Source organism: Amblyomma maculatum, chromosome 6, assembly GCF_055883805.1.
Source record: "Amblyomma maculatum isolate TAMU_Amacu chromosome 6, ASM5588380v1, whole genome shotgun sequence".
In the NCBI taxonomy this organism is placed as follows: domain Eukaryota; kingdom Metazoa; phylum Arthropoda; class Arachnida; order Ixodida; family Ixodidae; genus Amblyomma; species Amblyomma maculatum.
Window position 1 is genome coordinate 56,607,261 of NC_139349.1, and position 12,064 is coordinate 56,619,324.

Here is a 12,064-nt window from a genome sequence, read left to right on the forward strand (position 1 = left end):
ATTCTGTTCTTCTCAGTCCTCTCCCGGTTAACCTCTTAAGATAATCACCCCGCCGGGGTGGCGCAGTGGTTACGGCGCTCGATTACTGTTCCCAAGGACGCGGATTCAAATCCCGGCCTCGGCGGCCGCTTTTCGGTGGAGGCGAAAAGCAAGGCGCCCGTGTGCTGTGCGAAGTCAGTGCACGTTAAAAGAACCCCAGGTGGTCGAAATTTCCGGAGTCCTCCACTACGGCGTCTCTCATAGCCTGAGTTGCTTTGGGACGTTAAACCCCACAAACCAAACCAACCCTTAAGATAATCAATATTTACATGAAATGTACAAGACCCTCCAGTTAAAAATTTATTCAGATAAGTTATTCCGCTCTTGTAGCATGGCGCTTCAGCTTCATCGCCGATATTTAACATTAAGCCCTACACCCTTTATCTTCCCGGTGGACAAGTGTTTCCAAAAGAAGCAGTCGAATAAGCTTTATAAACATCCGAAGAGAAAGTTTCACCCCCCTTTCGTGTTCCTGTCTTTCTAATCTTGATAGCACGTGCTAAACAGACCGGTGTCAGCGCTCACAGAAATGCAAAGAAACACCACCTGAGAATGCTTTTACTTCAGAACTTTCATATTTGGCTTTTCCCAAAGACACATCGCACAAGCTGAGATTACTTAGTGCCTTTTCACTGTAAATCCTGGATTAGCTCATTAGACATCTGCTTAGAATAAAAGAGCCAGTGGTAGCTGAATCCTTCAGAAAAACGAACTTCTTAGTATATTTTCAGTTCTATATCTCATCATTTGCACCTACACCTGAATTTTTGGTAATATAAGTTGTATGTGCAGATATCGGCGCTCAAAGCCAATACTTCGCACCAATATATATATATATATATATATATATATATATATATATATATATATATATATATATATATATATATATATATCAGAGAACTGTATCATTTGACTAGTTGCGATTTGAAACTCATTTTATTTGCAACAATGCAAAAATACTGAGGCTCTGAGATGAAATAAACTCCGTCTGTATAATGACCGGCGAACAGACAATGCAAACGGTGCCATAACAAGCTCGATGACACTCATCTTACGCCACGCACATTTTATCCCGCACAGTTGGGAAGACACAGGGAGAGAATGGTACAATACAGTATCTTCCGCTGAAGACATCTAAGAAAATAGCAAGTCTTTTTTAAAGGACATTTCTTTACTTCAAGGGACATAAAGAAACTGAACATATACCTTACAGGCACAGCAGTTTTAAAAAAAATTGCCGACTTCCCGCGTCTGTGCAGCGCGACGTCCTGAGACACGAGTTCGCATTTCAGTGCACGGAAGATGAATTTATCCGCTTTGCCAGTTTTGGCGTGGCATTGTGCGCGCCACTGAGCACCGAGTATGCCGCGAACACGAGGGCGGTACGCTACACAGGCGCTACATAGGTGTTCGGCGCAGAGCGGGCGCCACTGATGCGGACTTTGCACTTGACTGCTCGCCGCCTCTTAGCTTTTCCACGCTCACACCCTCACATTCATTCGTTTACGCCAATGACGCCAAAGCCGCATACACGAAACATTTGCCCTAGAACTCTGTCGTACTACAATAGCTGATAGATAGGCATTACTGCCACCCCGCAATATTTTACAGATAGCATTTTCGAAATGGCTAAATTCGTGTTATAGGATAGGCAACAAACAATGGTAGAGAGGTATACGTTGCATGAAAACCCAACAACGGTATTCCTCATCCAAAAGTTTGAAAGAGCGGGACAAGTTTTAATAAGCAGGGCTTTTCAAATATTCAGTTTCTTAACGAACCCAGATAATACCCAGTGCGCTATCTTCATTCTGCTTTTCAGTCATATCTACGGTGCTGCATCCAGCTTTAATTCCCTCTAGTTGACTTCACTTTCAATCACTTAACGAGGTACACTGTTCACCAATAAACCTTCATGATTTAAGGGTTTCATGATGAACACATACCACCTACTCCAACGTCCAGTTCTTTCAGAGCCTGCACGTCATTTTGTGCAATCCTGACAAATAAAACAGTTTGAAATGCAGCTAGTGGATGAACACAGCGGGTGAAAATGTTAGTGGCATAAGCAGACGCGGGAACCACCGCCGAGACCACACAGACGAGAGGGAGTGTCAGAAATGCCGCATGCACCATTGCAGAAGAGGGGCGGAGCTTCATGCCACCGAGCTGGCGTGCAGTCAGTCACCACACAGTCTCCCAGAACACAGGCCACAGGCGGGCGGGGGATGGTGCAGGGTGCTCACGGGGTAGAGTACACATAGGCAGCACGTGCACAGGCAGGCACAGCCAGATACAGAGGAGGCAACGACAGTGCACGTGCACAAAACGCAGACACGCAAGAAGGGGGAGCAGCCGGCTCCGGTGCGCGCCCTTTGGAAGACAGAGAAAATGGCAACGAGAAGGCCTGCGACTTCCTGGAAAAAGACTCTCACCATCGTGGCGAATGTTGCCGTTTCGGTCAGCTTTTGGACCACCATTGGGGGCGCCATCGTTAGCCTTCAAGCCATCCACACCCGAGGTACTGCTCCATGTCGAGGTTCTACTGCCCTGGACGTCAGTTAAGCTCTCTTCTTCCGACGATAAATCACTCGTGCCTTCTTCAGCTGACTTTGTGGCGAGGAATTCAGTGGAGGCATCATTCACTATTCCGTCGTAGCCGTTAGCAAGTACTATTTTCCTAACTTTGCATACCACAAGGTCATCCACATCGACGTCGTCATCTATGACGCTGTCGTCCGCGTCGCGTACGTCTGGTGGAGGTGAAGACGGAAGAGGTGGAGGGACGTCGTTCGCTAGATCTTCCTGTTCGTCGCCATCTTGCCTTGAGAACAGGTCAGTGCTGTCAGACGACAGGGTTGTTGACGTGTCTGGGTCCTTTGTTGCCAAAGGACAGGCAGAGGCGAGAGCGTTTGTACTGTCAACGGCTGTAATGGCTGGCTCTTCCTGGCTGATAGTCACGGTGTCTTTCGCACCCGTGCTATTTGACAGTGGTTCAACAGCATCGCAAACCGTCACCGCTGGTTTGCCGTTCCCGACGCCATCTGTGGAGTTGCCGGCTATCTGGCTTCGAAGGAACTCGACCATAGACTCGTCGAGTGGCTTTACGGGCGACGTCTGTGGCTCCATGAGGCGCAGTTTCTCCTCGATGGCAAGAAGAGCTTCCCACTCGAGGTCTCTGGTTTTAGCTACACAAGCATGGGTCGTAAGGAACAAGCATGCATAAAATGAACAATTTGGTAACGTGCAGATGCAGTCCGAACAAAAATTACACAATGCAGGTTGCATAATACAGGCAAGTCAAATCAAGAAGCAAGTCTCGGTGAAATAGTTGCAAATATATCTTCCCCATAAACAGAAGCGGTGAAGCAAAATAGCATTACAATCTCTTTTGAGCCTAACACTAACTTTATTTTTCTTTGAAGCATGGTCCGTATAGTTACTAACAGTTCTAATTTATGCAACGCGCTGAAAACTTATGATTTGGATCTTGATGCTCACTACCAGGTTACGCTCTGCTGGAGAAGCCAGCTGTAAATGGGGAACCATGAAGCTTCACTAAAACCCCAGGAACAAGAATAAAAAGCACTTGTGCTCACATGGAGTTAGGCATGAAGAATGCAAGCCACTAAATATGCCCACGTTTTCAATTTATTTGCCAACTCATCGTTTTCATCATATTTCGTGCTTCCAAAAAACTACATACGAACGCAGTTCGAATCAATGTGAAATTGTACTCTGAAATTAATTATTTTGCTGCAACACAGTTAACGTGAGCCGCAGGAGGAAGTTTTTTGTACCTAAAGTGTGTAATAATGTGTACACATGTGTATTGGAAGCACACGCACACGAACACACAGTAAATGGCTACATGCTACAGGCATTAGGTATTAATAGAATGTTAATATGTGACACAGGAACACCTTAGTTATACGAAGTTACCCATGCATAGAACGTTAACCGTCACAAATTATACTAGCTGCTTTCACTGCACTACCGTTTTCCTTGTCTTTACGTGAGGCTCACATACCGCTAGGCTATCAGTTTTTAAAAACGAGTTTATTTGCGCTAGCAAAGTGCTTTCTTCGACTAGCTTTGTCAACGGGGAGGTGTACGCTAGAATACAGCTCAGACGTGTTACCTAGCAGGCTGGTTAAATATGTTTAATTACTTAATTTTTTCAAAAAAAAATTCTGTTAAACTCATGATTTTCGAAGTTTGAAGGCCACCGAGAGTAGTATCTATACCAGTTTTTAAACTTTCGAATATTTCATTCTCATGGCTGCTGCAAGGCGAGAAATTTCGGGGTTGCATTCTCAAGCGAAATATATGCTGCGCGGCCAGACACAGCACTAGGAATGCCAACTAGCGCGCATTAAACCGCAGCGCGCCTATCCCATCATTTCTTGTCGCAGCAACCTGATGGGAGCTGCTAGTGGGCGAGGTTTCTGGTGTGCCGCTGTGCTATTCGTACTGGGGGAATAACTAGCGCCGACTCCGGCAGCTCAGTGTGCTTACGAATAAGGCTCCGAAATTCCACACACTGCAGCCGTAAAGAGAATGGCGTTTAAAAAATGTAGAGGTTCAAATAGCCTTGCAAAAAGTTCAACGAGCGGTAGCAGTCGGCCGCAGCTGCAGTTGCTGCTGCCGCTTCGATCTTGGCACGTTTATACACATGGTAAATTTCTTGGTAACGGGCTAGTCTGGCTTCTCTTTGTTGGGGGTCTCGGCACAGCCTGTCTGGCACGGCTGCGTTCTCTGTCTTTAGCGAGGGTAGCTTTCTGTACGTCAATGGATGGATGGATGGAATGGATGGATGGAATATAGGAGCGTCCCCTTTGAAACGGGGTGGTAGCAGTAGCTATCATGCTCATTTTTCTCCCTATATCTGAATTATTGATTTAGGATGGGTAACTAAACCACCATTCTATTTATTAAATTTTGCTCCTAACATTATGTCACTTCTCTGCTTTTAAGCCACCAATCTTCCAGCCGTTTTTTGCTAGTTTCCACCGCCGGTTTATTCACCCAGCCACTGTTATGTTAGAAAATAGAAAAAACCAAGCCGCCTCTTGGTCGCACCACCTGGTGGATTTGTCCGACATTATTAGCTCACGTACCTCGCCCGCATTCGCCCAAATGGCGCATGTGTATGCCTTATTTACCTAGGTTAGATGAAGGAGCGGCTGAGATAAAACTTCATGATTCTGATGATGTTCATCGCACAGCGCGAAAATGAGTTGCAGTTAGAACTTGGTGAAAAGCACGTTGTGAGCTGCACAGAGCGACAGCGTGTTGCAGTCTTACACGAGGTGCGATAGGCTGTAGACCATAGCATAGCGTTCTAGTGGTTTGGTCAAGGAAGCTGATCTGTTCGTTCTGGCGCGGATTCGAAACTCAGTAGCGGCAAGGTATTCTACAGCGCAACTGTGGCGAGGCGTAGATGAAACTGACGCATGCGCATTACCTAGCTGCTTGAATGATAGCAGTAGAGGTAACGTTCTGAAAAAAACTGAACAGAAATATGAATGTTATTTCCACGGGCTACAAACCTCTACATAAACCAACTGCCTAGAAGCAATGATTAAGATCAACCAGCCTACTACTTAACACGCATGAGCTTTATTCTGACGCATGCATCCACTGGGAATGTTAAAAGTAAGCTGTCTTGATAAACACTATTTTTAGAACTTGCTGACAGTCATCGCAACCACCTTGTATGTCCGACCGCAAATAAGCTTGTTCTAGAGTCTCGAGGCAATATTGCAGCGCTGCAAAAGTCTCACTTCTGCATATATTTTCAAACGGTTGCCTAGAAATAACCGCGTATTTTAGAATACGGCGATCCTACCGGTTAGCGTGACAGGGGAATAGCAGGGCGCCAGTGCGCATGCATGCGCAGAATACTGCCTTGAAAGGGCGCAGGGTGCGACTAGGTGGGGACGCATAGGCAGTGTCGCACTGCTATTTCTCTGTCACCCTAACCGCTAGTGTCGCCCTATTTTAAAGCTCGCTAATTTCAGCCCTGCAGTGGTCTACGGATGTGCCTGATTATATATTTTCCAAGGTTAGGCAGAACATCTTGGCGATGTGAACAGCGAACAAACAAAGGTCCTTCGGACCACTGAGCAGCCACTTGCGCATCAGGTTTTTACAGGCATTAACATGAATATTGCGATTTCACTTTTGTTATCTGGTCTCGTACGTACGTCTCCAAAGTCACGCGGCCGTTTGCTAATAACAAGATGCTCTTCCGCTAGGTCTGCCAAGAGTTGTGATGCTTATATAGGCAACACAGCATAAGCACTTTGTTTGTTGGTGAACCTTGTATTATCCTCAAGTTCTTCACTTACTATCCCGCGTGATTTTACAGATATATCATGTTCAGTCTCTAATATACAGCCCCTCACAATTATAAGCACCTTTCATTTTTTTTTTAACTCTTAACAATCATTTATACGATTGTTCAAAACGTTTTGAAAAATCTTTCGAGGACCAATAATTTTTGTTTTCTTCCACAGAGCTGACTTCGAGCAAAATTTTAATTTACTGCTTGTGCTCCATACAAATACCACGTTTAAGTATGCTGACGCCACATCTAACACCATGTATTTTTTGTTGATAGGCATTTTTGAGGTGAAGGCCCACCTGCAAACTTCAAACCAGCAGGTTTGTACAAGGTGCAATGACCAACCCAATTTGATTTATTTTAATCAGCTCTTTAACCACAAAACCTCTCATGAACGAAACCCACATTATATCATGCATGTTATCGCCGGCGAGATGAAATATGTTCTACAATAAACGTTACAAAGATAGCCTTGCAAATCTGGCTTCAGTCTTTGCGGGAACGTGCGCTGTCTGTCCGCAGAAACAAAAACAAAAAAAAAGAAAGGAAAAAAAAAAAGAAAGCGTCACTTCGCCGTTTTATCACTTAAAGCGGCCTAAGGCACACAGCCCCGATAACCCCGATCGGGAGCACATGTGGCCAATAGCGGCACGTATTCTTCCTTTGAAGGGCAAGCAAACGTGTGCGGAATACAATTGCGATCCTGCCGTAATAAAACGAAATTCCGCTTTGTCATTTATGCTCCCCCGTGTTTCTGTACCTTTAAATATGACAGCGCAGCCAAAACCTGTTTCTGCAACTATCGTCGACAGAGTAGTTGTTCACATTAGCCGAATAGAGAAATCAGCCAACTATTCTGCTAGGTGCTAGGAAACACAAACGTGCCTGTCTGAATGATCCCTTTGTCTTGTATTTAAGGCGTGGCTGTGTGCACACGCCGTTAGATTTAAATGTAATGCTGCTCTGTTGAAAAATTTCAATTTCCTTATGTCTGAAGCGTAAAGCTCCAGATTTACTGCTGCGTTTTATAAGTCGCACAGCCACAATTAGGCTGCGTGTCTATTCATGAATGCATAGAATGAGGGCGATGAAAGTAAAAAAAAATAAAGCACCTGTACCTAACCAGAAACTCATTTTTCTATTCCGACTGAAACGCATCGGTTATCTTGACAAGAAGCCATCAACGAAACTGACAAAAGACACCGCTCGAGGTCAGTCGGTATCTTCTTAGAATGAGGAGAGCTCAAAACTACTTCCGCTGACAGGCAAATAATTTTAGATACGCACGATGCGTTCGCACCGTGCAAGACAAGCCACTAAATCATCGGAGCCGTCATTATCTACTACGCTGTGATGTTACATAGTTTCAAAGCTGACTGGGAACTGGAGCATTCACTTCGTCACTGAACAAGCTGAGCTCCGAAAAGATTACCATGACCAGGAGTTCGCTCACTTTCAGTCGTCGGCGATCGCTTGATGGTGGTTGTGGTGATGACTCTTCCGTCGGAGGTTATTCGGCTGTTTTTCTCGACGATGCGGCTTTGTGGTGAGTGAGGGGCAAATTCTGTGGCCGTCTGGGAGTCTGCTACCACAGGAATCTGAGATCCTTCCATATACAGGAACTATGAGAGATAGAGAAATAGAGCGAGGGATAGGGAATGGCAGTTGAAACAACCCTAGCAAGTGGGCCTGCATAAACAGTGTTTTGTTTTATTTCCAATTTTAGTCCTTTTTCAAAAACAAACCAATGAAGTCTCCATCTGCTACCCTACCGTCCGCAATTGGTCGGAACGGTGCACAACTTGTAGGGACGAAACAAAAATATTTTGGCGTTTTGTGACAGGTGTTTAGTATGTTTTATGTATGTTATACATTTCAACATTTAATTAGGCAATTTATGTTGAACTTATGCAAATAATTCCGGCATTGCTAGCCTTTAACTAGACCTCGCCACAAAGTTTACGTTTCATATTTTATATAATTTTATTCACCGACGCATTTCTTTAGAATTTTGGAGGTGGAAATGCTTGTTACTGTATTAATTGGTTCGACTAGACTCTAATATATGCTACTTTGCAACTCAGCAGAAGTAGCTACCACTGATAAAAGGCTTTCACCACAATGCACATTAAACCCTGTTCAGCAATTTCGGATCTCTGTACTAAATATCCGCATGCGGATAAGCTATTTGCGGCACCCTAACATAATTTTCATTATTATGCTAACGCTATACTAATTTTCTCTCAGCTTCAATAGAGGGCCCCAAAGTTTGTCCTCCAGAGCACTCTAGCCGTCTGCCAAAAGTCCAGCGATCAGACTCAAGGAGTGCCAGTAAATTTCGCGGTGTTCTTTGATAAGAGCACGAAGGCCAAGAGCAATGTTACCTCAACGGTAAGAGAACCAGATACGTTGTCATATTCCAAGGGCCTCGACTGCAGCGTGATGATCTGGCGCTGGCTGGGCACTCTCTTAAGTTCCGAGATGCTCACTATGCCAAGGCCGAGGAAGTTGTCTGGAAAAGGAAGCGTGTCTGTAATCTTACGCGCCATAAAATATACCGCAAGGCTTAAATACAATACGGACAGGGTGAACTGATTGCGTGATCCGCGCCATACTTAGCGCCAGGTGAGGCACCATGCAACTTCCCCAACGGGCGCTGCACACAGTTAAAATGGCGGCATGGAGCCCGTGCACAGACAGGAAAAGACTTTCTATCGTCCCTATTGCCACTGTTGCAATACCGAAAGTATCTGGTGCCGCAACAAAGCCAGATCTTAAGCGAAAAAGAAAGTGCTACACTGTGTAAATGGGGATGCAATAAAAGAGAAATTTATGCCGTTAATAAAACTGTTGTCTTTGAGACACGATTTTTAAGAGCGCACCTCAGCCTCGTCACCGTTATCGCCGTTACAGGTGTAAACGAGCGAAAGCGAGTTTCTCAAAAGAAGAAAATGAAGAGCCACGAGCTATGCACCACTCTCTCGCTCGTGACTCTTTTTCACCTCCTTTGGTTCTTGAAAAAAGAAAACAAAAAAAAAGTGCTTTATTACTGAACATGCATACATACAAGCATATCTCGAATTATTTGCCTCAGTGCATCGCAAAAGCGCTTTAACAGCTGCGATCACATTTCGCTATGAAGAGTATCGTGTCGTCCTTAGAATTCTTTTTTGTTACAGCAAAACATATTTTACTGACTTCTAAGCCCCAAATTGTTGTAATAAAACCACTCGCATCTTGATGCTGGCGTCCAAGTCACTGCTGCCCATCAATCACATGTTAGTACTTTCGATGCGTTTTTCATGCCAAACAGTACGCCATTCGTCACTTAACACTGAGACCGAGTTCCGTCAGCGAGAATAGAGACTCTCACAAGAAGAGTATGCTGACTTCTTCACTGTCAAGTAGAGGTTTTACATTCAATGTTCTGCTGCCTTTGATCCTGAGGTAATTCTTTATTTAGAGGTACTTAAACAGGGGGGTTACAAAGGGTGCTTAAACAGGGGTGTTACAAAGAAAGAAAACAGATCTTCGTTACTGTAGCCCACTTGATTAAAAGAAAAACGATTCCATTCTGTTACAGTTCCCGCAATACAGGAATTAGCATAAAGGCTCGTTATAGTCTGGTATTCTTGTGTTACAAAGTAATGATAAGTTCTTTTAGATATACAGTGCGGTTGCTTAAATTTATTTGATATTTCCGGTCATGTTGTTATATATCTGAAATACCAATTTCAAGCGCATTTCTCTTCGACGAAAGGAGAGAGGCGCTACGTGACGTTTTTCTATGAAAAGGCGTCCAGTAGCCACGGTGAATTAGCCTGGAAATGAACCCACGTTGCGAAGACTGAGTTTAAAAATCCTTAATATACATTAGTGTTAAAATATCATATTACCGATTTCCTTTCAATGAAGGTGAACTTTCTTTACGTGAACCTACGTTTTCAGACTACAGTCATTGGTGGCGTACGCACGAAGCACTTTTGTATGTGCAAGGTATTGACACAATAGACTATCAAACAAGTGCATGATTACATTAAAATTATTTTCTTTATACTCTTGCATTGGGCAGCATTATATTGTTGAACGCTGTAAAGAACGCTTATGTATTTTTGCATCAAATTTATGCACTCAGTGCGCCCGTAGGCGCGTACTGATGTGTGTCTCTACGCTTGCATCCTCTTGAACGCTTATTTTGCTTTTATTTTCCCATTCTCTGTACTTACTTCCTTGAGGCCGGCTCTTGTCATATATCTCGAACAGTACTTCTGAGGAGTTTTGGTCGAGGGTGCTGAAAGAGGGACATACCAAGATATAGTGCTCTTTCATTGTGTACAATGATAAATGCGGCTAAAAAAAAAAAAAAAAGAAAAAAAAAAGAAATCTTCCTATTTTGCTCACTTGAAGTCATGGAGGAAGGAAAGCTTAGGAGAGGCCCTGACGTCATTTTTTTTTTTTTTTGAAGCCGACGCGGCCACGCCGCGACCGGACGCTGCAACGTCTCTCCTCCTCCTTTACCCCTTCTCCGCGACGCTCGCGTACCTAGGGCCCATAGCAACGCTGTTGCTAGTGGCCCGAGTTTTCATAGCAACGCGTCGCCGTTGCTAATGGCCCGACTTGGCTAATCCCAAATTTTGACGTCACTTCCGCCACACTTTCTCCAATGCATTTGGAATGGCAAGGGCCTCTCCTAAGTTGTTTCCTTCCTCCATGCTTGAAGTGCTTAGGACAAGTCGAAATACACGTCCTAATTGCCCCGGACAATTCCTTCGTGCAGTAAACAAATAGCCAAATAAATAAACGCACTCGCACACGCTGCGCATCATCGCTTATGAAACAAGCTTATAAAATTTGACGTTTACGTAAGTAATGATGCTCTCCGAAAGCACAGGTTTTGACGTTATTTTCTTTCTTCTTCCTTTTTTTTTTTTTTGCCTCGGACCAAAGGGTTAGGGCAAAGGGTTAATAAGCAAAATTTGGCTATTCCCTTTCAACATATCACGACCTTATTGAGGCCCATAAAAAACAGTAACGCCACATATCACTGACCCCTTCAGGATTAAAGTGCATTGGGAACTCACAAGAGGAAATGCTCATCCCAGAAGGGATTAGTCGTCTCCTTGACAACGGTCGTCGTGCAGCGATGGGGAGGTTCGTCGAGTTCCACGACGCAGTACACTTCCTTGCAGCCTGCACGCGGCAAATTGTGTGTGGAAGCGCATTTTATGCATCTTAGCAGCGCAGCAATCCAGCTCAATAATGAGCTGAAAATTTCAAAGCGAATCAAGCATCATTTACTTTTTTGGCTTTGCAAATATTGATTTCAAAGCCTGCAATTCAATAGAGGTTCTGGATCCTTTAATAATCATATCTTTATTCCTTGTTTCTGCCCGGCCTAGCCAGATATCACTAAACCACTTGTTCATCGTTTATTAACCATTGCTGTGCATTTTCATTCATTGATTCATCATCAGCCTGACTATACCCACTGAAGGGCGAAGGCCTCTCCCATATTTCTCCAATTAACCCGGTTCTGTGCTAGCTGGACCTCTGCGAACCTCTTAACCTCATCCGCCCACTTAACTTTCTGCCGTCCTCTGCTACGCTTTCCTTCCCTTGGAATCCAGTTTGTTACTCTAAGCGACCATCGGTTATCCTTTCTTCGCACTACAT

At 44.3% G+C, this 12,064-nt stretch overlaps 1 protein-coding gene across 4 annotated transcripts in view; it reads right to left on the reverse strand.

Annotated features, from left to right (window-relative positions):
* The window catches only part of LOC146185807 (uncharacterized), a 178,566-nt gene that overhangs the window by 36,874 nt on the left and 129,628 nt on the right, over positions 1-12,064 (reverse strand). For 3 of the 4 annotated variants that reach the window (XM_084606742.1, XM_084606741.1, XM_084606745.1), the window contains exons 7-11: positions 11,473-11,581; positions 10,618-10,682; positions 8,776-8,903; positions 7,845-8,013; positions 2,478-3,230 (exon numbers count right to left, since the gene is read on the reverse strand). In XM_084606742.1, coding sequence (XP_084462868.1) covers positions 2,478-3,230; positions 7,845-8,013; positions 8,776-8,903; positions 10,618-10,682; positions 11,473-11,581 — 1,224 coding nt within the window. The remainder of the gene's footprint in view (positions 1-2,477; positions 3,231-7,844; positions 8,014-8,775; positions 8,904-10,617; positions 10,683-11,472; positions 11,582-12,064) is intronic. The other variant, XM_084606743.1, reaches the window with a different exon arrangement.